The sequence below is a fragment of the Pogoniulus pusillus genome, chromosome 7 (assembly GCF_015220805.1).
Source record: "Pogoniulus pusillus isolate bPogPus1 chromosome 7, bPogPus1.pri, whole genome shotgun sequence".
Lineage (NCBI taxonomy): Eukaryota > Metazoa > Chordata > Aves > Piciformes > Lybiidae > Pogoniulus > Pogoniulus pusillus.
Window position 1 is genome coordinate 21,736,456 of NC_087270.1, and position 25,727 is coordinate 21,762,182.

General features: G+C 44.8%; 1 protein-coding gene across 1 annotated transcript; it reads right to left on the reverse strand.

Annotated features, from left to right (window-relative positions):
• Nucleotides 1–2,774: 2,774 nt before the first annotated feature.
• BFSP1 (beaded filament structural protein 1) lies at nt 2,775–25,404 on the reverse strand. The gene is made up of 8 exons (XM_064146174.1): nt 25,034–25,404; nt 16,066–16,126; nt 11,644–11,739; nt 10,985–11,077; nt 9,237–9,344; nt 7,222–7,442; nt 5,766–5,851; nt 2,775–4,136 (listed from the first exon to the last, which is right to left on the reverse strand). Exons 1-8 carry the CDS (start codon nt 25,402–25,404, stop codon nt 3,190–3,192), a joined length of 1,983 nt encoding a protein of 660 aa, XP_064002244.1. The 3' UTR covers nt 2,775–3,189.
• Nucleotides 25,405–25,727: the final 323 nt, after the last annotated feature.

Below are 25,727 nucleotides of genomic sequence, written 5' to 3' on the forward strand. Positions count from 1 at the left end.
CTGTGATGCTCAGAGAGGCAGTGACATTTTTGCACTGCACTTCCTAAGCAACTCTGACCTCAAGGGTTATTTTTTTTTCCCCTCTGATGTTTGGAGCACTTTGATCCACAAAAATCCCCTCTTCTCTTCCTCCCTACCTCCCATCCAGACTTTTGGGTACATTTAGCTCACATGTTCCCATGGCACAAGGTACATTTCAGCAAATAATTTCTTACCGTGTCTGCAGCAGTGAAAGATGGGATGGAGCCTTCTGAGCTAGTTCTGATTGCCACAGAGGTGAGAATGTGCCTGTAGAAACCTGGGTCTTGGTCCAAGCTCTGCTGAACAGCTGCTCACAAGTACTTCACCAGTACACTTACAGCATTTAAACACTTCCCTGAGAATCTGCATTTAAGACTCCAATTACAGTAGAGCTTAGCCCATAAATCATGAGCTTTACTTCAGCTTTCAGCACTGTCATTTTGAATAACAGCACACTTGTGGTTTGCTCCGTAACGTTTGTATCAATTAGAATGATGCACATGATCTGCAGTCTTCTTGGGCAAGTGCCACGTTTGTGGAAGGCAAGTCAAAGATCACAGCATAATGTGGGCCTCATTCCTCATGGTTCTTGACATCTGCTAATGTTAGTGCCCTTGGTGCAGCCCAGCACCAGCTTGGTTCAAGTCCTGCACCTCAGGCTGCTGCTTAGGTGCTGCAGTATGTGGCTTCCTCAGGAATATGTTCCACCAAAGCCACTTTAGTAGCGACTTTTATACCACACAGCTGCTGAACAAGATTTACAAGTGTTGGAAAATTGTTTTGTCCGCTGCAATGAGTGGTGGCACCAAAGCAGGTGAAGGTGAACCAGGATGGTCACATATTAGACACATAACAAACACAGGCACTCCATGAGTGCTGCTTCTCCCTTCCATTGCCTAAAGCTTTTTGTGTTTTCAGCAGTAAGTCTCTGTAGTGCAGTGAAAGTGCATGGCTGGCAGGGAGAGTGAGACCCAGCTCTGTCTAGGTACTGCTTGCCTCTGTTTACAGCTTGTATTGTGACACTTATTAAAAAGCCTTACTGTTGCTGCTGTTGAGATTTGGTTTTTTTCCTGAGTAGTCAAAAACCTGCTTCGACCAGCAGTGATTCTGAGCAGTTGCTTCCAGCTCACCAAAGCACAGCCTCTGTATGAATTGATGATAAATTCCTCCTCTGCGGTTATTAACACTGTTAATAAATTAAACTGAGCAGCAGCACACACCCTCTTCAGCCCTGGCTGGCATTAGCTCCCACAAGCATTTCAATAAATCAGCATCATCAAAAAATCCTGAATAAAAAATGATGACATGTCAAAGGAGGAGGTGCCACTGTACCAGACAACACAGTCACAGTAGATGACACCTAGATTAGAGCTCAATAATGGAAAAAACACAACCCCAGCATTGAAGGAAAGCCTTCAGTCCTGTGAGAAGGCAGTGCTGCAGCTGAGGTTCATCTGCTGAAACGAGGTCTAGCCCCCTCCTCCTCCACAAATGATGACACTATCACTGATAGAATCTTACGACATCCAAAGGGACAGCTAGAGGTTATCTAGTCCATCTCCCCCATGCAGTAAGCAAGGACATCCCCAACCAGATCACAACCACGATAAGACTGACCTTGAACATCTCCAGGGAAGGGACCTCCCTTGTGCAAGCTGTTCCAGTGTTCCTCACAGTAAAGAACTTCTTCCTAATGTCCAATCTACATCTGACCTTCTGTAGTCTAAAACTTGTCCCCCTTGTCCTAGTGCTGCAAGCCCTTGTAAACAGTCTCTCCTGAATTTTCTTCACATACTGAAACATTGCTATAAGGTCTTTCCAGGGCCTTCTCTTCTCCAGGCTGCACAAGCCCAACTCTCTCTGCCTGTCTTCATAGCAGGGGGACTCCAGCCCTCTGGATCATCCAAACGGAGAAGGTATAACGATGCCAAAAGTTGAAATGTGAACTCTTAGAAGGGGAATGGGATGCAAGAAGGACTGCGTAAAGGCCAACCTACTAAAGCAGCTCAGGAATTACTTTGATTTAGTGGGATTCTTTGTATGCCTGTAGTCAGGTTGAGGCCTAAATGATGCATCAGCAATTTAAAGAGGGTTCAGTATTCACACAGATACAAGGGAAGGATTTTTAATTTCTTTTTTTTCACTTGTTTATGTTTTGGCTTTTTTCTAACTCAGAGGTTTCTGGAAGTGGCAAGAAATTGTCACAGAAGTTCTGCTTTCTGCATCCCCAGGCATGGGGATAAGGGAAGACACTGCTTGGTCCAGCAACTCTGTGGAGAGGCATAGGAATGCAGGTGACTGGGCTGCAGCAGGATCCACGGCAACATGAAATTCTGAAATACTACAGTCTGAGGAAATAAATGCTGAACAAGAAAACAATGAGTCTTTTGAGCTGGCTGCAGTCCACTCAGAGGCTTGTGGGCATTCACAAATACCTTGTCTGTGTTGGTGAAGGATAAATAACGTCTTCAGCATCTTTTCTAAGGCTTATCTCCCACTTTGGTTGCATTTCAAGTTTTATTCTGGAGAAGATACACAGTAAGAGCTCATTTCAAATACTCAGAGGTCCAAAAAGGACAGGCCTGCCAAGCTTATCTCTATTTAAAGACTGTAAACGTAAGAGATTTGGAATCAGTTATTAAACAGGTCTGCAGCCCTTCCCTTGGAAAATTCATGCATGCTTGGTCAATTGACATTTACTGGTGGGGACTATTAGTCAGCAGAGAAGGCAACACAAACCCAGAGTGGGTATCTTCGGTAGAAGGCAAAACTTTATTAAATGAACCAGAGGTCACAAGTTAACAGTTGCAGGCATCTGAGAGATGGGAGGGCATACAGCAGCTATAGGAGCAGCAGAAGAATACGCAGATTTGTCTCAGGTGCTGTGGAAAGCCAGGCAGCTCTGTAATAATAGTTACTTTCAACTCATCCTAATCATGAAAATCAGTTGCATAAGTGCCTATTACTTGTTGTCCTGGAGCAGTCAAATGGTCATTGCACCACAGGTGAGTCTACATCAGACAGAACTGCCCTCAAGGTATCAATCTGTTCCAGCCAAACAGCAAAAATCTCACTACTGTATCATTCGGTCAGGAAAAAAAGAAAACAAACAAAACAGTTACTAGCTATGCCAGACAAATTGACTATCAAGGGGGGTGTGTGTCTCGCTTAAGAGCCTTTGTCACCTGGTTTCTTCTTGCTTGTCTTCTCTATCATCGTCTCCACAATCATCGCCGTCTCTTCATATGTCTGAATTCTGTCATCTGAAAACTTCTCGATGGACTCCACCACCTCCACCTTCTCGTAGCTCATGGAGCCAGGCAAGCCTGCTTCCCTGAACAGAAGGCCCTGCCTGTCTTCTCGGTCATATTCTGTCTCTCGAAGGACTCCTGGCTCGGTTGGGCTTACCGGGCCAGGGGAAGGAACTGCCTCGGGCTCGGAGATCTCTGGATACTTTGCAATTTGTTCGATTTTCCCTCTCGCTTTTTTCCCCCATTCAAGCACGTATTCCTTTTCTTCCTCCTTCTGCTTATCTTGGAACTCAAACTCTTCCCTCTTTTCACAGATATCTCCTTTCTCTTTTTCTGACGGTTCAGCAGGTTCTGGCAGCTCTGGTATGGGCTCCACATCACCACCATTCATCACCTTTCCGTTGCTGGTGGAAACTATGATCCCTCCCCCAGTTGGGATGGAGGGGGCCATGATGCAAGGCTCTCCATAGCTTTCCTCCCCTGTCACCAGCACATAACGCCCTTTGGGGTGGGTATCAGCTTTAGGCTCTGGTCTCTTGTAGACTCTTATTTTCTCCCTCACAATGTTACACAATTTATCAAAGGCTTTACTTATCCGGGCTCCATCAGGGACATCCTCTGGGCCTATTTCCTTTTCATCGAGTTCTGATCCTTCCTGTTCAGGTTCGCAAGTGACTGAGCCTTCATGCCCGAACTCCAGGTGATCTTGGTCAAAACCTTCCAGAGTTCTTTCATAAAACCTTTCAGGTGAGTGGCCATCAGTCATGTCTTTTGACAGCAGCTCCTTTTTCCTGGCAATTTTCTTTGTCAGAGCTTTCTGTCTGGGCTTTACGCTGGCAATGTCTTGCACAGCCTGGGTGATATCTAGGGAAAGATCGAAAGAAAGCAAACAAGAGGATTGAACAAACGCTGGAGCTGCAGGTGAAGAGCTGAAATCAGCAGCAGCAGCACAGTTTCTGTCAGCACATTTGACACCTTCTTCTTTTGTGTAGGCCTCCTTGGCTGGCCAAGCAGCCACTCTGCCCCTGAGGTTGCAGGACAACCACATGTGTAAGAGGGAGCTGTACAAAACCTTCACCCATTACATCTGCACTAATGCTCAGCACCATCCTTTCAGGTGTCACGGTGCAGTCTGAAGCCAGCTGTCCAAAGTTAAAGGCACAGCTTGGAAGCAGGACGAAGTGCAAATCGTTTGCCTGGCTTTGATACCTCCTGCTAGAGTTTAGGGAAGGAAAAAACCAACTCAAAGTCCTATTAAAAAACTTCTCCCTGAATGCAGCACTGTTGGGTTAGTGCCCAAGGCCTGACCAGAAAGGTGGCTGCTCATTACGGGGACCTGTGTGTCGTGTCCTGGAGAGCCTCAGAGTGAGTCAGGTACCTCTCAGCAGTGTTGGATATGGGCAGATGCAGGGTGGTGCCTCAGAAGGGAGCAGTAAGCAGCATGTGCTGAAGGAGCAGCATTTTGGCATCACTCAAACACTGGTGTGAGCTCTGGCATGTGCAGAGAGAAGCTTTGCCCATGAGGTGTGCTTCCCATCTCCTGAACAGTCAGTGGGCACAGACCCAGTGGCAGCTCAGCAGGAGCAGCAGCATGGCCACTGATGTCCATGGCATGGTCAGCTGGAGCAAAAGAGGCAGCGGTTGGTACAGGGGATAACAGGAATGTGCCTTCAGTCAGCTTTATGTCCTAAGTCACAGGTGGAGCAGGGAAGCAAATGTGTGGCTGGAGACAAGCCAAATCCTCAGCAGGTACAAAGCACCACTTTGCAGGACAGCAGTTATTTTCACCTGCTGAAGATCTGACCTCGGGCACGATAGACGTATTACACATAAAACTGCTATGGTTCACAGAGCAGTTCAGAAAGTTACAGCTGCACTCCAAAAAAAAACCCCAACCCTCATTTGACAGCTTTTATCTGTTCTCAGGGCAGTTGGTTATTCATACCCCCCGAGTGAGCCTTGGATATGAGCTACAGCAAGTTATCCCACGTGGTAGCACCTACAGCCCCTTTTCATAAACCCCCTCTGCTAAGAGCTGCCTTGCTCGTTCAGTCCTGGCATCTTACCTGTCACTTACAAACATCCTAACAAGTAAATGTACAACATGGAGGAAACACCATTCAGAGGAAATCACCCATGGGACATGAAGCCACCCCAAAATGTCTTCCGCCTGCCTGCAGCCCTCGTCATGCCCTGATGCTCTTTGCACGTGACTAAAGTGTCAGCCAATGACTTGCAACAAGCCAGCAAACTTCTCCCCCAGCTCTTTCCATAGTTTCAGGTGCTTGTGGATTGGACTAAGTAGTAGACTACAGAAATTAGCAGAGAAACTGGCCAAAGCCAGTGGAGGAAAGCTGAAATCCTAGCGTTTACTTAGCAAGCCTAGAGTCAAGCTGTCATGGCCGGTGTTTGTATGGAAGACAAATGGAAAAACAGCTTAAAATACAATGATGCTGCTCTTGACAGACAGGGGAAGACATGTCACAGGTTTACCTCTTCCCCTCGAAGCTTGAGGCTGGACAGGTCTATAGATCTGCGTGAAGAGTGTGACTGGAGTTCCTGCTATAGCAGAGTTTAACCTGCCAGAGAAGATGTGCATCAGTCAGACCTCTCCCCCTTGTCTCCATCAAGAGCAACTGAAATTGTGCAAAATGAGGTATGGAGCTTAAAGAAATGTGGCGAGGAGTCAAAGAGAACAACAGGAACCTGTTTCTTGTTTGGGGAAAACCAATACACCTTTGCAAGAGTTACACTGGTGGAGACACCAGCAGGAGACATGGGATGCTCCATTAGGTAAAGTGCACCAGCAATTAAATCCCAGAGCAGAGTTACTAAGCTAGCACAGCACTTTGAAAGGATGGGAAGGTTTTGGATGGGCAAACAGTCAATCCATACCTATCAGAGATTAGCAAGAACTGTACATGTTGGTCCATAAAATCTGAGATTTGGAGGTCATTGCACTATCTGCAGGTGCTTTACTTCAGAATGGCAAGAAGAAAACTGAGCAGTCTTCCTTATTAGAGCAATCAATGGTATGAAAGATTAAAAATTAAAACTGAGAGGCTGTCCTATATGCAAACAAATTACTGAAGCTGTGGCCTTTCCACTCTGCTCTGCCAGAACTTGAGAGAGCATTTTAGCCTGCAGGGAGGACACACACCCAGTGAGGATATGCAAGAAAGACATGATTTAGTTTCTGTGTTGGGAATTACACTGCTCAGGTACTCCTAACCAGAACACAGTGCCCAAAAACGAGACACTGAAAAGGGATGAAATATTAGATCCCCAAAGGTGAGAGTGACTGTTACTGGGTGTTCTTCCCCTGCATTTTCTGGACAGCTCAGAGCAGCAGTTTGGGCACTCAGAGGTCTGGGTCTGTGGCATCTGCTTGGGTAGGGTTGCTGCTGTGAAATCCCGGCTCCCTTTCTCATGTGAGGCCGATGGTTGACATTAGAGGGAGCCAGCGCTCCTCTGTAAGTTTAAACACAACCCATAGCCCTGAGAATCTCTTATTTATGTCCACCCCCACCCTCTTTTTTTTTCCCCCTTGCCTGAAGAATGGGTTTACTGTGAATAGTGCTTTGCTGTACAGGAGATTTTCCCTGTCTTAGCCTTTCAAAACCAACCTGCCTGAAACATCCCAACAAACTTCACCAGCACCTGGCCAGCAGAGGGAGTGTTCGAATCCCTTTCATATGTGCCTGTCCTCTCCACACTGATGCTGCAATAGCATGCATGGAAATGACAAGCTCACGATGGCTCTCACCTTTTCCTTGGCAAAGGCTTGACCAGATTCAGCATCTCTTTAGATTACTCTCCCTAGATATCTACCAGCCAAAGGTGTGAAATTGCCATAGTCTGGGGGAGGATCAAATGCTTTTAACCACCTATTTTCAAAGGAGATAAAGATCCCTGGCCCCTGTAGGAGGGTGCAGGAATGTGGCCTTACCGGCTGTCCTCATTCTCGATGATTCGCTTGTACCGCTCCAGCTCATTCTCCAGGGACTGCTGGTAGATCACCAGCTGGCGGCAGTCAGTTGTATACTTCTCCAGGGTCCTCTCGGCCTCCTCTATCCCCTTCCTAAGGTTTTCAATTTGCTCATTGTAAAGCTGAATTTCATCGTCGTAACTCTCCTGGGTGTTTTTAATCGCTTGCTCCAGCATGGTTGTCTGGTGAAGAGAATTGGTGGGTGAAAGAAACAGCCCTGAAGTATCCACTATCCAGCACCCCCGCATTTCAAGGGTGAGTAAAGGCAAGACATGTCTTGTTCCAGTGTGTGAGGCTGCACTGCTGAAACACAGCGGCAGTTCCACTGCATTTGCTTAGTTATTCACAACCAGTAACTCCCTCACCAACCCCTTCTCTGTCGCAAGGCTTCTGTTCAACCACAAACACTATGGCATCAGCATGAACCAAGGGAACAGCTGACTGGTATCCCCTGCTCCAGACACACAAGTCTGGCTGACGTCTTACTGCATGACCCAAAGCTCATGAAACAGCCTTGCAAGAGCTGGCAGTGTCTTACAAGGAGAGCAAAAGTGCTTAGCTCAGAAAATATGTGTGGACAAAACCTGATTTTTCCTTCACTGTGGTCTACAGATCAAGCACTGAACCAACCTTCAGTGGAGAAGGAAGGGTCTTTTTATTTATTTATTAAATAAAATCATCCCTTTTGAATTAAGTCGCTCAGCTCTTTTACTTTAGGGATAAAGAGTAACTGCTGTGCAGTAAGGCTTCAGTTCCAGTTGCAGGAGAGCACATCAACCACTGGCTATAAGCGTTGTGGAAAAATAAGGAGCAGGAATTACAGGTAGGATGTCTGACAGTGTGATTCTGTTCCTTCTGCTGCTGTTTTTAGCTATTTATTACAGTTTCTTTATCACTTGGGTTGCTTTGTAGTTTGTTTTTCTTTTCCTTTTGAAACAGCTCATAGAGAATTGGACTCACAAAAAACCTAATGGGCCAATAACTGACTGATGGGGTTTTAAATAATTGGTTTATTTCTGTATGTTACAGAAACCTTTGAAGAGCCTAAATTTAGGAGCCAGGTCCCTTTGTGTTAGTTTGGTTACACTGCAGTGTATAAGTGAACTTACACCCAGTTTCACAGAGCACTTCAGTGTTTAGTGCTCATGGAGCGGGTTCCTTAAGCTCTCAGCAACATGATTATCAAGTTCTAAAACAGAAAAATCAAAGGAGCTAGAGGACTTCACCATCACAAGCAACCATGTCCTCAACCTTCACTCATAAAGTGAGTGTTCTTTTAATTTCAAGGCATGAGAATGAATTAATAAACTCTTTCTAAATGGGACATGAAGAATTAGCTTTGAAAGCAGCACAATTCCCTCAAAGCCTGCCTCTCTCTGCCTGCCAGCTGTCAGCTGTTCTTCTCCCATTTTCTACATTGATCCATAAGGAAGATCCCTTATCACTATATTGATTCCTGACCTTTCCAGAGCACGTGGATCTCGTGCAGAAATGCAAGAGCATCAGACATGAGAAAGAGACCAAGAGAACTGCAGTAGCAATGTCCCTGAGTGCCGTAATGGAAGAAATGAATGCTCAGGAAGTTAAGATCTGCTGCTATGGCTGTCCAGAGAAGTCAAAAATCTCACCAAAAAGTGTTTTATGCCAGTATGTCACCCTCCTTCTGGATGGACAACTCAAAGGACAAAAGAAGCTGCACTAGGGGGGGCATAAAGTGATCATTCTCTGCTCCTACCTATTAAGAAACACTCAGCTACGTGAAGGTAGACTTGCCACTGGCAATCGCCTTAGAATCATAGAACAGTTTGGGTTGGAAGGGACAGCTGAAGCAAAAGATAAAAAAATGAAAAGGAAATGAACCTCCAAGTCAGACGAGTTCACAGGACATTTTAAAGCCACTCAGGTTTTACCACATGGCCATAAAAAGAGCAGCTCATGAGCGCCATGGTTGTGTCTGTGGCTAGAGATGGCAGTACCTCTGTCTGCAGCTTGTATTTCTGTGCCTGTAGCTGGCAGAGGATGCTCTTGTATTCCTCCAGCTGGCTCTGCAGAACAGGGATCCTCCTCTCCGTGATCAGTTTTTCCTGGTTGGAAGAAAACAAAGTGTTGTTCAGAAAAATGTGTTTCAGTCTCTTAAAAAAGAGCCAGAAGGAATTCCACTATTGGGAATACATCAGAGAGACACACAGAAAACTATGAGGAATGAATAAAAATGTGGGTGTTGAACCTCAAGTAAATCTCTGTGGCATGGCTTTAAGAGTAAAAAGTGTCCAATGGCAGGGCTGTGGAAGCACAGCTTATGCTGAAGTTAGACCCTGTGGATAAAACTGGTCATGTCTTCTTCCAACTAGTAAATGTTCTTGGCATTGCCAATCACGTTGGTGGGAACCATCAGGTTTTCATCATGGACTGCTCAGGCAGGTGGTGGAATCAATGTCCATGGATGTGTTTAAGGAAAGATTGGATGTTGCACTTAGTGACATGATCTGGTCAGTGTGGTGGTGTTCAGTCACAGGCTGGACTTGATCTCAGAGGTCAATTCCAGCCTCAATAATTCCGTGATTCTGTAGCAGTGTTACAAACATCCACCCCACGCTGTCCCTTCAGAACAACCTTTCCTTTCCATATAATACTCATATTGCTAGCTCTTCCTCAAACAACACAGCTACTTCATTTGAACTAGCCATTTTGGGAGCCAATACCTATGCTGAAGCACACCTAACACAGTCTCTCCCTCTTGTCAATTCTGTTTTCATAGATTCATAGAATGGCTTCAGTTGGAAGAAACCTTAAAGATCATCTAGTTCCAACCTGCCATGGCAGGGACACCTTCTACTAGACCACATTGCTCAAGACCTCATCCAACTTGGCCTTCAAAACCTCTAGGGAATTCCTGGGCAACCTATTCCAACATTCTGCCACCCACACTGTGAAGAATTTCAGCCTAAATCTACACTCTTCCAGCTTAAATTCATTCCCTCTAATTCTATCACTACAAGCCCTTGGAAAAAGCCTGTTCTCAGCTTTCCTGTAGCCCCACCAGAGCCTTCTCTTCTCTGAGCTGAACAGTCCCAACTCTCTCAACCTGTCTCCACAGGACAAAGCTCTCTTTTTCTCCCACATTCAGTATTTAGCACTCCCTTGCAGTTCTTGCAGTTCCCATCTAACCTTGGAGCAGGAGTTAAAGGATATGGGATGTTTTAGGAGTAAATATTCATAGATTCATAGAATACTAGGTTGGAAGGGACCCCAAGTCCAACCTTTCAGGGTAAGAATATAGTTTAAAAGAGCTGGCCCAGCACCCTGGCAAACTGGCCCTTGAAAATGTCTAACGCAGGGGAATCCACCACCTCCCTTGGGAGTTTATTCCAATATCCTATAGTTCAAATGGTGAAAAAAATTCTTCTGGCATCCAGTCTGAATCTCCCCAGTAGCAGCTTGTGCCATTGCCTCTTGTCTTTACCATGGGACTCTCTGTGAAAATGAAGTCTCTCTCCTCACAACAGCCTCCCTTTATCTGTTGGAACATGGTTATGAGGTCTCCCTAAGCCTTCTCTTCTCAAGGCTGAACAAACCCAGTTCTCTCTGCATTTCTTGGTGTGACAGTTGTTGCAGTTTCCATCTACCCTCGGAGTGGGAGTTACAGGATATGGGATGCTTTAGGAGTAAGTATTGTCACTTTCTTTCTTTAGAGCAGCAGGTATTTACCAAGAGCAGTGCTTACCTCACATATGCCAGTGCTTATAGGGGACACGCGAGGGGTCGTCTGGATGATCTGCTGCAAAACATTGACGTAGGTTTGGATTTCCATCAGGTTCTGTGGTGAAAGGAAGAATATTTTCATCATAAAACGCCACAACAAGGTGCTCTCTTCAATGTGCTCCACTTCTGAGGCTATTCCTAGATATATACTTCCTGCAGCACATGAAAATCCAACTAGGCTGGAAGAGACCACCAAGAAAATCCAGCCCAACCTATCGCCCAGCCTTAGCCAATCAACTAGACCATGGCACTAAGTGCCTCATCCAGTCTGGTTTTGAACACCTCCAGGGACGGCAACTATGAGCTCTTGTAACATGTCCCTCCTCAGCTTTCTTGTAGGCCCCTTCAGGTACTGTAAGGCCACTACTGAATCTTCCCAGAGCTGTCTCTTCTGGGCTGAACTGCCCCAACACTCTCAGCCCATTCCTACAGGGGAGGTGCTCCTGCCCCCTCATCATCCTCACAGCCCTCCCCTGGGCTTGCTCCAACAGTTGAATGTCCTTCTTGTGTTGGGAACACCAGAACTGCATGCAGGGTTTCAGTGTTCCGAGAGGAGAAAGGCAAGGCTTTGCACATCTCTAGAAGGGAGAGACAAAGAAGATGGCAAATTCAGCTACTTGCCTTCTTGTATCTGTCCTTTGTGGCATTAATGTCATCCTGCAGGAACTGTGACTCGATCTGGAGCTCGAGGTTGCACAGCAGTGCTTCATCAGCTTCCTGCAATGCAGAGACATGTGGCATGGTCAGTACATATAGCTGGAGGGCCACAACTACAGTGGGCACTTAGTCATCTCATGAGCCACCATACTGTGGAGCAGGCTGCCTGGAGAGTTAAGGTCTACTGGCAGGAACAAAAGGCCTATGAAACCAATAAACAGGCACCTGATTCATCATCTTGGGCCACTGTGGGGGCTGCTTTTCTGCACAAATATGATTCATGATACAGTTTAGCACTGGCAGTGTCAAAATACTTTTACCTCATGCTTTATGAAAGCTGGAGGCCAAGAAAGAAATAGAAATAGATGCTATGAATTACCAGTGACAGACCCTAAAAGTTTCAAGTGTTGCATAGATCTTAAACAGATTATATCAACAGGCACAGATTTCTCTGGGCTAATGACAGGACCTGAGGCATCCAGATGACTCTTTAATATCCTCAATAAAGAATCACAGAATGGTCTGGGTTGGAAGGCACCTCCAAAGGTCATCTAGTACAAATCCCTCTGCAGTAAGTAGAGGCATCCTCAAGTAGATGAACTTGCCTAGAGCCATGTTGAGCCTCACCTTGAATATCTCCAGAGATGGGGCCTTAAATTCTTCCCACGGCAACCTATTCCAGTGATCCACTACCCTCATGGTAAAGAACTTGCTCTTAAAGAACATCTTTTCAAAACACCCAGGATGGTGGTCCAATTATTTTTTTTTCTGCTTTTAGTCTGTTCTCAAATATGACAAACAAATGCTTATCAGTTTGGAGCCATTTCTGGAAATGAAGATGACAGAAAGCTGGGGTGGGGGGTGGAAATCAGTTTGCTGCAGAAGTTGCATTGGGATTTCTGAGAACAAAAGTTCATAATGTCCATTAATTCAGAGGGTAAGGTGTATGACTACCATCCTTACCTCAAAGCACACAGATAGGAGTGGCATTGGTATTTAAATCCATCAAATTCTCCATTTCTATTCAAAGGTCTAATTTAGATTTTTTTTTCCCCTATAATGTTATTTAACAGAAACCCTTGAATACAGGATAATTTCCATGGAAGTTGGCAACATGTTTCACAGCTTGATAAGTGTGAAGGGAACAGCTTTGTTTGTCTGCTTAGTGCATGCCTTCTTCCGTAGGTTTTAACTAATACCATTAAATATCGCTTTGAAGAAAGTATGTTGAAAGTTGCCAGCTGAATCCTCCTTGCAACTCCACAGAACTTGTCATTTCCTCCACCAGTGAGTAATTTGCCTCCAGAAAGTCTTGATTTCTGAATTTCCCTCAAAGTGTAAAATTAAAAAAAAAAAAAAAAAAAAAAAAAAAGGTAAAAGAAAAAGGATGTAAAAGGCTGTGAAAGTATCCACCCTTCACATGCAGATCGCAGGCTGCAAATAAAGAACTGAAATCCATGGGTGCAGCATATGACTGGCAGAAGGGGAATTTGGCTTTCTGCATGTGCACAGCATGTGCTATTCAAAAAATGTGTAGATGTTAGCTGTCTCATTATGCTGCTGAGCCTCCCAGCCACAGACCTCTCTAGCAGTCCCCTCTGCTTTGTGAGAATGTGGCTGATCAGACACATCCAGACTAGCACATTCGCAGCCAGTCATCAGGAATGCTCGCTGCTTTTCTGCACTCCTCTGCCTTCCTATTGAGAGGAAGATCAGCGGCACAATGGCCACGCTGGGCGTTTTGAGGAGGAGCCAAAAAAAGCAAATATTTTCTGTGTGTAGTAAGCAAGAGCAGCTCAGCTTTCTAAACGCTCCTTCAAAGGGGAAAAATGCTCTTGCATAATTGTATCCTCTGCTTTCAGGCAGAGCAGCCTCCTCGGTGATGCTGTACAGCAGAACAGTGCAGTGTCTCCACGATCTCTTCTGAACCTTACAGGATTTGTCATCCACTCAACTTCTAAAACATCATTCTGCTTTAGATCCTGAGTCCAGAATACCGATCCATGAGGTTAAGCAGCATTTTCATTTACCAAGGAAGAGAAATCCATTAGATCTCTCCAGAACCAGTGTGTGCTGATATTCCAAACTGATTTTCCATCTGCCACCAAAGGCCCAAGGTTAGAGCTGCCTGTGCAGACTTCAAGCTACATCTTGGGCACTGCACAGAAAGTCAGTCACAGAATGAATCAGGTTGGAAGGGACTCTCAAGGGTCATCTTGTCCAAACCCCCTACAGTCAGCAGGGACACCTCCAACTAGATCAGGTTTCTCAAGGCCCCATGAAGTCTGACATTGAACGCCTCCAGGGATTGGGCCTCAACCACATCTCTGGACAACCTGTTCCAGTATTTACCACTTGTTAAAGAGCTTTCTCCTGATGACCAACCTAAACATACCCTGCTCCAGTTTCAAACCACTGCTGCTTGTCCTGTCACCAAAGTCTCTCCCCAGCCTTCCTGCTGGTCCCCTTCAGACACTGAAATGCAGCTAAAAGGTCTCCCCATACCCTTCTCTTCTCCAGGCTGAACAGCCCCAACTCTTTCAACTCATACTTGTAGTAAAGTTGCTCCAATCCACTGATTACCAACTGTGTTCCCTCCAGCATTTGGTGCCCTAAGATGAGGATCTGTGGCAATGGTCACAGGAGGAAATAAAAACACCTCCCACAGCTCAGACACTTTTTGTAGGGTTATTAAATCGAATAAGTTTAGCCACAGATTGACTAAGAGGAACAGTGAAGATGGACCCACCATACTCAGCTACCCCTTACAAAGTATTTGCCTTTACAAATAATTTTTAGAAGCTTGCAGTGTCTAAGAGCCCTGATGGCAGGCTGGAAAACAGCACTGACACAGGATGTTCAGTAGTCACTGGAAACAGAAATGGTAAAATGCATATTTTTTTAATGTAAATCACACACATCATTGATACAATGGTGCTCAAGTAGAACAACTCCTGGCATTTGTAGCAGGGAAAGAAAATCTCCGCTTAATCCACCCATAATTGTTTCCCAATAGAGAAGGCAAAGGACAAGCTGTGAAAAATAGACCTGGGGAAAGATCTAATGCAGCTGTCTTCACACAGACAAAAGCTAGCAGCAAGAGAGGTTTTCTCAGTTTCACAGACCTGCTTTGGAAGCTTCCTAAACACGTTAGTAAATGTTTAGATTTTCTTTGAGCCTTGTTACTATGCTGGGTTGTTTATTATTACTACTGTTACTATTATTATTGTTGTTTCTGTTACTACTACTATTATTATCATTGTTCCCATGGTATTATTTCAAGAAAGTGCAGCTCAATATAAACATTTTGCTTATTTCACTGTGAAAGAAACAGATCAGGGAAGGTCTGTGGATTCTTTTTTTTTATTGGAAACCTAATGGGAAGCTGAGGGCCTGTCCTGGGAAAGGCTGACCACATCCTGCAAGGGACTGAGGATATCTTAGAAATGCTACCAGGCTTCAAGACCTGGACACAAGCAATACTTTTTCATGCCAGGATGTCACTACTAAATATATTTTAATATAGTAAGTGTACCAGAAGAAAAAAAAGAATCATGTAATCACAAGTTGGAGGACACATCAAGGATCACCTGGTCTAAACTTTCTAGGTAATAGCAGAGTTAAAATGAGGTGGCCCAGAAACCTGTCAAGCTGAGCCTTAAAACTGTCCAGTGTAGGAGAATCCCAAAGGTGAGAGAAGAAGATATTTAGCAACAAGCAGATTTTCTCTGCTCATAGTTTGGACTCTCAGATATGTTTATCAGCTGCAGAATGATACCAGCTCCTGTGTGATCTGATATAGGTGTCCTGCTCTGGCAAGGAGGCTGGACTACAATGATCTTTCAGGGTCCCTTCCAGCCCCTGACATTCTGCAGTTCTGTGAACGGGGCTTTTCCTTCCTCTCTGTGTAGACTTAAACTCACATAGAAAGAAACTGTCTCCTGAGTTAAAAGAGAGTGTTAAAAGTGCTTAAGAGAGTTACAAAAGGCACCTAAGACATGACAGCTCTTCCGTAAGGGTAAGTTTGCAAAGTTCACACTGGATGTGACGCATGCAGTCAGTACTCCCAGCCCCTGGTCTTCCTGACACAGCAGTGAAATCTGGTGCCCAGCTGAGGCTGTGGGCTGGGGCTGGCATGTGCTCCATAACCCAAATCAGCAGGACTGTGCAGAGCAAGGTGTTGCACAGCATGCATGCACATGCCGAAGCCCAGCCATTTGCACAAGGCTTGTGGAGGGGACAAAGAACTTTTCATCTATGCATAATGACAGGAAATGTCTTGCTTTGATGTTTCATCTTCCCACAGCTTCTTCAAAGCAGCTGGCTGTAGCAAATTAAAGCAAAGGGGAGGGGGAAAATGACACTTTTCTATTTTTGCAGGCTTACCTTGTTAAGACGTTCAAGGGTTTCTTTTAGCCTCTGCTGGTATTCACGTTCGTTTCTATACCTGCAGCAAACAGAACAAAGTAGATGCAGTTCAGTGGTTCACCTCCCTGCAAACTGCACTGTCATCTGCGCCATCGTGAACAATACATGCTTCACACTGCAGCAGAACATGGGATTTTAAAAGGCACAAAATATTTATTTATGCATTTGCATTACTTTCTTTTTTTTTCAGTCCCAGGTGCTAATTCCAGAACTGATAACTTCTCATCCTCAACTTCTGTATCAGAACCCAATGGAATGTTACACGTATGCTATTACTTTTTTATAGCAAGCCCAAAAACAGATGAGTCACAGTAAAAGTCTATTCAGCTGGTGTCAGGCTACAGTGACAGCCGTTCAGAGGTCACTAGGTGAATATTTGCTACACTGGCACTAATTTAGCAATTAATTACATTGTATTTTTTTTTCTCTGCTCCACTTGATGTTGGTCAATGAGTGTTTTTGTGACATGCATTAAATTACGAAGGTTGTAATTCACATATTGATTGTGTACGAACAATGCTGTATGATGATGTTTTAATGTGCCCTCTTTAATAGCAATTCATGGTTCAGTTTGGCCAAAATCAAACGTAGTAAGGACTGCATTTAGCCAACTGTGCTTCTGCATTCATGAACTGCCTACAAGTGCAGAAAGTGTGTGTTCCTTTACAGGTGTACACTGTGTTTAGCTTGCATTTGAGGAAATGCCACGTGGTCTTCAAAAATTCACTGTATTTTAGATGGAATTATCTTCTAGGAAATCCTTTTAAATGAAGAACACAAGATTTCCTAACTGTTCACAGGATGTTAGGAGTTGGAAGGGACCTCCAGGGGTTACTGAGTCCAACTCCCCTGCCACAGCAGTTGATTACTGTTGTCTATTCCCCTCCCTAAATAACATATATCTGCAATGTTTAATAGGGGCAGTGATTTCACAAGGCACCTTTAAAATAAAAATAGATTTAAAATTAAAAACAAATTTAAAAAAAAAAAAAAAGAAAAAAAAAGAAAAACCACAGCCAGAAGAATCTGAAAGCAATATTTTGCCATCACAGAATGTTAGGGGCTGGAAGAGACCTCGAAAGATCATCCAGTCCAACTCCCCTGCCAGAGCAGGGACACTTATAGCAAATCACACTGGATTGCATACAGGTGGGTCTTGCATATCTCCAGAGAGTGAGACTCCACACACCCCCCAGGCACTTGTTCATCAGTACTGAAAAAGTGGCTTGTCAAATTTCACCTGCTACCAGTGCCATAGTACACAAACACAGGCTGTTCCTGTTTATCCCTTTGCTTTCCCTAAAATAACAGAGATATAAAAAGCTGTTTATTTTCTTCCTATCTATATGAAACCCTCATGGTTGGTGACAAATCGGCTCTGATGGTGAACGTCCTTCACTTGTGCTACAAGCAGTGGGCAGCAACAAAAGTATGAATATGGCTGTCATTCAGAACTGGACACAAATCCTTGCCTGTCTTCTGAAATCATTGATACTCTTGGGACTTGCTCCAGTCAACAGGAAACTTGTTCATTCCTGGACTGAACACATCAAGGATCAAGTCACAATGGCCATGTCATCCCTGGTTTGTTTTTTTAATCTCCTGAAGAGTAGAGCCAATGGTACTCTCTTTGCTTTCAACGTGTCTTGGAAAGGGGGAGGGACAGGGTTGCCTGTGATCTGACCAGGATCACAAAGGAAGAACTTGGTCCTCTGCTTTCCTGACTTTCCTTTCTGTTGAAATCCCTTAATATTAGGAGGGTTGGTCACAGAATCACAGGATTAAGCAGTTTGGGAAAGACCTGTTGTAGGTTTTAGTGTAAGACCATGACAGACTGAGATCATTTCACTTCACACTTTTTCTCAGGAAGAAGGGCAGCAAAATAACACTCTTGCTGAATTGGAGAATAAAATGCAGAGAAGTTGCATTTAAAAATGTGCAGGGAAAGATATGGCACACATGAATCCTTAAACACCTAATACAGATACAGCATGCAGGAGAATTCCCCCAATATCTTCCCCCTAGCCCAACCAAAAGCCCCAGGGCTCATTTTCTCCCATCTCCCACTGTCTCATAATTAGGCCCCAAACAGGCTGCATTTGCCACAGCCTGTGGCCTTGAAGACCAAAGCCTACCAGAGGGTACTCCTACACAGTTAGTTCATTACCCACCCAGATGAGGATCTGTCTGGAGACTTGGAGAGGCATGGAGAAGAAGAGAAAGAATTGACATTGCTGCTTACTTTTAAAATGCTTGCAGGATTATGGGGTTGGATAATATAATTATGGTAGCTGGGGCAACCAGTTCATCCCCTGGGATGGATCTTTGGCTCTGTATTTTTTTAAGGGAGTCTGGGATAACCTGGAGCCCCTCAAACCATGACATCATTGAGTCCAACCTATCACCTAGTGCCTTCTAATTAACTAAACCATGGCACTAACACCTCCAGGGACAGGGACTCCACCATCTCCATGGGCAGCCCATTCCAATGCCAATCACTGCTTCTGTGAAGAACTTCTTCCTCACATCCAGCCTGAACCTGCCCTGGCGCAGCTTGAGACTCTGTCCTCTTGTTCTGTCACTGGTTGCCTGGGAGAAGAGACCAAGTCCTGCCTTGCTACAACCTCTTTTCAGGTAGTTTTTGACTGCAATAAGGTCTCCCCTGAGTCTCCTTTTCACCAGGCTAAACAACCCCAGCTCCCTCAGCCTCTGCTCGTAGAGCTTGTGCTTCACTGGTCCATTTTCAGTTCTTGCCATGAACAGTACAGAAACAAGTGGAAACAATGAGGCTTTATTTCACTCCTGTAAACGGCCAGTTCCAGAAAAAAAACTAAAACAATGACTTTTTGCCAGCTCGTAGTCACTCAGGGTCACTTCCAAGGATACAACCAAGAATATTCATCTTCAGAAGCAAGGCTGCCTCTGTCTCTGTTGTTTATTAAATAGCTCACCCCCAAACAGTTTTCTGTCTGCATTATAGAATGTTTGTGTGCAGTCTCCAATAAGCACATTGTTAACTTAGATACTGTCTGACAACTGAGCAAGAATGAAGCAGACTCTGTCAGCTTGTGAAATCAAATATACAGCTACAATAAGAGGTTGGATTTACACTCCCACCCCACCCAGTTGGAGTCTAAACCTCATCCCTAATGTCATCCAGACCTGCTCAAACCTACCAAATTGCTAGATCCTGAGCCAGAAATTCTTTCAATGACTGAAATAATCAGCTATATATTACCTTCACTCCAAAATGACTCAAATACCTGCTGTGTTACACAGTCATAAATACACCTAGCAATTTTGATAGAGTATTGTGTGATTATCTTTTGAGGTAAGATTGCTTTTAAGTGATGTTCAATCTACTCAGTGCAAAAGGGTAAGGAGCTCTTAGAAGTGCTCCAGAGATGCCTCTGTGCCTGATGAACTGTAGCTGTGTAAGTGCAGTGGCTGACAAACCAAGCTTTATTATGCCTTAGAACTTGATTTCAACAAGCAAGTAATTAGCTGGACATGTTGAAAAAAGGTCAGGCTTTTCTTAAATGACTGCTGGTCAGCCTACCCTGGATCTTAAGAGCTTGCTATCAAAAGATGGGGCCAGGACAAGCCCCTTTTCCAGCCCTGCCTCTGCTGTGGTGCAAGGACTGGCTCACCTCCAAAGACAAAACAGTCACAATACATCCTCATGATGCTCAATGCACAGATAGACAATTTGGTGTCAAGCTCCTGCTTTAAACAGAAAAAAAATGCTGCTCCTCTGCTGAACCCTTCTGAACTTGCCCAGCAATATATGGAACCTCTTGGCTTTTACTACTTTGCTCTTTTCAGTTTCCCTGAGGAACTTTGCCAGCCTTCTCACCACAGACAGACCAGTAATTTGGGTGCCAAATAACATGAACTGCAAAATGCTGGTCCTGTAAGCATGATGGACAGGGCAATAATACTCATGGCTGATAACCCTGAGAGACAGAATGAGCTCCACAAGAGGGCTCTGCCCTGCTGATTCACAAAGAAATTGCTACCTGTATTATCAAGAAGCTGCTATCAAGTGGCTGACAGCCACAGGGGATGATCTTGGCACTCTGAGGAGGGGGTGGAAGGCAGGCAGGACCTCCTAATCTGCAGCTGCAGCAGAATAAAGCTTTGCCTGTCACCAGAGCAGCAGCAGCAGCAGAGAGGCAACCTCAGCAGACAAGGCTTGAAGATGACTTTGCTGATGGACTCCCTGTTGCTCCCCAAATCACAGCTACCATATTTTCCTACTTGTTTTTGTGTTCTCACAGGTGTTGGGTCTCAACCATGGCCTCTCGGGGTGCCAGCTCATCAGAACATCACCAGACAGTGCAGCTTGGAGAGAACAGTGCCAAGTCCTGTGTGTAGCAACCTTCAGGGAATCACACTGCATGCAAATCCCACAGGGTTGTCAACAAATGAATTTTGAATTAAACAACCAATTACCAAGACACTTAATTTTGGAAGTTAATTACTTCTGCTCAGTCAAGGGTGCTAAAATCTGGGTTTCAGCAACTTTCTTAATACCATGAAGAGACAGACACATGGTGCTTTCCCACAGCCGGATGCTGTTGTAACATTGCTCATAAAATTATCATAATTAGCTTTTATAAGATGCATCCAAACAATTCTTAGCCTTGCTTTTTCCCCCTACAACTTTGAAAGATTTCTCTTCTCTCCAGTTTGAATTATTCCTGTAAATATGAAAAATCTATGAATGTGACTAACAAGGACTTAAAAATACATTTTAACCCAAGATCTGTTTTTTTTTCCCAATGGTTCCTGCACGTTTAATTGTACAGGCTCAGTGCTCTCAGGCCCTGCTGTGTTTAAAAGTAGCTTTTAAAGGTCTACTTATATAAGCAGACCTTTTAAAGCTGTATTTATGCAAATATAGCTTTAAAAGGTCTATTTCTATAAAAGTAACTTTAAAAGCTTTGCTTATAGATATAAATCTATTCCCCAAATTGTGAATGCAACTAAAATAATGGGTTTTAAGAGCTAAAATTCCTTGCATTAGTGAAAGACACAGACATTTGTCAATTAATTGGTACAAAGTGCTCCACTCTAAGAGATTTTGTTAACCTCAGTGTGCCAAAAGTACATGACTTATGCTTCCAACTGAAACAAAAAAAATCCATACTGCCTACTGCTGAGTGCAGAGCCAGTTAGGAGAGCACGTCTTCAGCACGGGAATGCATCTGTTTCAGTAGCACAGCAAGGTCCTACCACAGCACAGAATTCTTTTCCTCCCATGTTTTGTTTAGAGAGCTTTATTTATAAATTTAAGTAGCTGAAATCATTGACATTGGGAAGGCTTTGGGCTAGAAATGGGGTGAGAAGGCAGAGTACACAGTGTCAGAGGCTAGTTTCAATGCCTACGAGTCAAAACCCAAATCACTTTCAGACAATGAGGAAACTTCAGTGTCTGTCTTTAGGTCACATTCAGCACCTCCCAAGAGAACAAACACACACCCAAAAATTAAATTTAAAAAAAAAAAAAAAAGAAGAAAAAAAACCAACCACCAACCAAAATTCATATCTTAATGTAAACAGAAGGCAATTTGGTTAAAAAGCAGCCATTACCCTTCTGTTGCTATGGGCTTGCATACCTTTAATTTTAAATTGCAGTGTTCTTGGCCTGGATATAGTAACAGGTCCTGAATCTCACTTTCCAAAAGCACAAGCTCTGGGATGTTTCTGTTGCATTCGCTCCCTGGGAATTTCAATATCCTATCTTCTTCCCCACCTCTTTTTCGTTTGTGTAAAGCAACTCTAAGGTTTGTTTTGGGTTTTGTTTTTGTTTTTTTAAGAGTAAATTGCCCTTATGTGTGATCCCCAATCCTGCTGCTGGAGAACTATACAGGTGGTTAATCGACAAACTGTCCAGGCTTGCACAACAACCCATTAAAAGGTAGCCAGAAAAAAAAATCCAGCCAATTTCTCTTTTTTTTTTTCATGACTGTTTTTCTTGCAGGAAGAGGGAACTGCATGCTCCACTGCAATGACTCTTCATCTACCTGAAATACTCCAGAGAGAAGAGCACAGGCAGTGATAAAGACATCATTCTTACACACTACTCAGCGCTGGTCAGGCTGTACTTTGAGTTCTGTGCGCTGTTTTGGCCCCCGCTCACAAGAAGATGACAGGCTAGAAAGGGACCAGAGAAGGGGCACAAGAATGATCAGAAGGCTGGAAGCCTTACCACATGAAAGAAGGCTAAGAGAACTGCACTTGTTCAGCCTTGAAAAGAGAAGGCTTAGGTGAGACCTTATTACCATGTACAAGTACATTAAGGGTGGCTATTACAAGGAGCCCAATACTAAAGACAAGGCACAATAGGTATAAGCTGCTACTAGGGAGGTTCAGACTGGACACCAGAAGAAAACTTTTCACCATTTGAACACTGGAATAAACTCCCAAGGGACGTTGTGGATTCCCCTGCATTAGATAGTCTCAAGAGCCAGCTTGCCAGGGTGCTGGGCCAGCTCATTTCAACTATATTCTTACCCTGAAAGGTTAGACCAGATGAACTTTAGGGTCCCTTCCAACCTGGTATACTATGAATACTACATTTTTGTCCAGCTATACCACAGCACTGTGTATTTCGATACACTTTGCACCTATTTTTAACTAACATCACGGAATGCCAGGTTGGAAGGGACCCCAGGGATCTTCTGGTCCAACCATTGTCGGTAATAGCAGAGCTGAAATGAGATGGCCCAGCACCCTGTCAAGCTGAGATGTAAAACTGTCCAGTGTAGGGGAATCCACTACTTCCCCTGGGAGACGATACCAATGTCTGAATGTTCTCATGGAGAAGAATTTTCTTCTGGAGTCCAACTGGCATCTTCCCAGAAGTAACTTGTGACTATTTCCCCCTCTCTTTCCCATGTGATTCCTTGTAAAAAGGGAGTCTTCACCCTCCTGGTAGCCACCCTTAATGTGCTGGCACATGGCAATAAGGTTTCCACTGAGCATTCTCTTCTCAAGGTTGAGCACACCCAGTTCTCTCAGCCTTTCTTCACATGGCAGGGCTTCCAGCTCTCTGATCATTATTCATGTCCCTTCTCCAGAAACAATATGCAGCTAAAACATTTAAAATACTGCCTGCAGACAAAGCCTCATGGACAACATGTAATAAAAACTTACGAATAAGTATCAGAGACAACAGCATTAGCTTGTAGCTGATTTTCCTGCCTGTATATATCGTAATACAAGCACCTGATTAGGCAGTTTTATTACTCACTGGCATTGAGTCAGGACATCATAGACATCAGAGCATTTCCAGCATTAAGCCTCAACCTGCGTGTGCTGTTCTCTGCTGCCAGATGAGAGAGAGAGCAGGGCTAGGCACATCTATAGCTGTGCCTGAAGCTCCCGGCCCCTGCAGGCAGCCTATTGAATTGGGTGGGAGATGTTACTTTTTCATTTGTTTGAGGGGTTTGGTGACTTTTTTTTTTTCAAACAGGCTGGATCATTTTCTTAATTCAAACCTGAGGGTAGATCCAGGAAGATCTGTGGCAGCACAGCAGATCAGGCGCTGTGTGCTGAGCAGTGTGCAGGGCTGGGGAGGGCAAGAGGAGGGCAGACTCTAGGGCTGCTGATAGCCATGGGTCAGACCATGACCTAAAAACACAGATGTCAATCATCACACATCTGCTTTCTGTCTCTTTCCAGTTGAAAAATGATCCAAGAGAGAAAATGAAAACATTATCAGTCTTACATTCTCTAGTCCAGAGGAGGATCAGACTGAAATAACATGTAGGTTGGGCAAGGTGAGAGAAAAAAAATCTGTGAAAGAGACACATGGGATGGAATCTTGAGGAACTTAAATTTCTGCAACATCACCTTCTGCCCTATTAAAAACGTTTCTGGTGAGGGTGGTGAGCAGTGCGCAAGAGCAGCTGCACATCTACCAATGCTGTGTTTGTGACAAGATTTCATTTTTCCTTCTTCCCACTACTCTCAGTGAGAAGTGTTTCTAAGCTAAAGCACGTTATATGGAATTCACCTTTCACCCTTTGGTGGAGAGCATGGAAAGCTGCTCCTCAGCCTCCATGTTACTGCCAATTTGTCCTGTATGAATTAGCCAGATATGGATTTAGTGGGAAAAAACCACCTGACCCATAAGTGAAAGGAAGCCAAGACCCTCCTCTGCTGTGAACTGCTGTGTCATAAGCAATGCTCACCAGGTCTCATTGTGTCATTAATTAAGCAACCTGCACAAAACTGCTTGTTGGTGAAGGGAGGGGACTAGAAGTGCCTGGAGGCAGCCCTCAAGGATCCTGCTCTCACATGGAATTAGAGGAAACCTGTTTTTACAGATATTGCTTTAGTAGCACAAGATGGAAACAGCAGGATGCAAAGAAGAAGAGGAAGGTAATTAGGCAAACTTCACAGACCAGGGAAAAGAATTGTTTACTTTCTTCTCATCTCACATCTTTAGTGGCTGGCTCAGATGCCTCACAGTGGCCTGTAAATAAGGATTTCTGAGAGAGGTCCCACACATTTCAGGAGACGTTTGAGCCTGCTGCACAGACACACAACCCACTTCAAGCCATTTGGGTTTTAGTTGGGTTATTCCCTCTACACAGCTCTGAGTACAATCTTCCTAAAGCTTAATGGGCCACACCAACTGATGTACGTCATAGTGAAGATCTGCTGCCCTAGAACGGAGAGGGCTATTCCCCATCTAGTACCAGTGAGACCATGAAATGCAGAGATGGAGCTCCCTAAGTCCTGGCACCTTGCTTTGCACCATGGGCTTAAATACCATCCCTACTACAAGACTGACTCTCACAGAGAGGGGCATCACCTGTGTGCAAGAAGCAGCCAGTGGCACCAAATCCATCCTTACTATAAAGATTACTTAGGGGAATACCACTAATCATCTTGCTCTGTTTGTAAGCCTTACTTGTTACGGTACTCATCAAGCATGCGCTGGGCATCCTTTTCCTCCCTCTCCAGCTTGGCTCGGTCAGATGCCAGCTCCCGCATCCGCTGGCGGTTGAACTCGATCTGCCCAGCAAAGGCTTCGTCCAAGCCCACCAGCTCATCCATGCGCTGGAAGGTCTCCAGCTGCTTGCGCAGGATGGTGTTGCGCTGCTCCAGCACACGCGCTCGGTTGATGTAGCTGGCGAAGCGCTCGTTGAGCTCCTGGAGGTTCTCCAGGCCCCGGGCTTGGGCCAAACTGTCGAATTCAGGAGAGCCTCGCAGCTCATCGTAGGCATCGGACCGCTCATACTTCTCCTTGCGCACCTCACGGAGGAAGCTGCTCCTGTACATGGCTTCTGGGGGACTGTGCGGTGCCGGGGTCCCCTCTTGCGTGCCTGCCTGTCTCTCCAGTTTGGATCTGAATTATGTCTGGGGGATTTGGGGAGGAAGGACTGAACATAATCACCCCCCCAGGTGATTAGGACTTGTCTCCAGGGTGGTTTGTGGCACTAAAGGCATCATCTGCAGCAGTGATCTAAATAAATCCAAGTGGCCCCGCCTTGGGGCTGCCTGCCCAGGCGTCAGCAGTTCAGAGGAGCAGCAGGGCTGGGAGGGGTGAGAGGCTTTTATTTCTGAGCGTTGCAATTGTGTACAGCCAGGGGGAAAAAAAATAA

Coding starts and splice junctions, on each gene's coding strand:
- BFSP1 (XM_064146174.1), bottom strand. CDS start 25,404: ATGTACAGGAGCAGCTTCCTCCGTGAGGTGCGCAAGGAGAAGTATGAG. Junction 11,740..16,065: donor CCCTTGAACGTCTTAACAAG/GTAAGCCTGCAA, acceptor TCTGCATTGCAG/GAAGCTGATGAAGCACTGCT. Junction 7,443..9,236: donor AATACAAGCTGCAGACAGAG/GTACTGCCATCT, acceptor TCTCTTCACCAG/ACAACCATGCTGGAGCAAGC.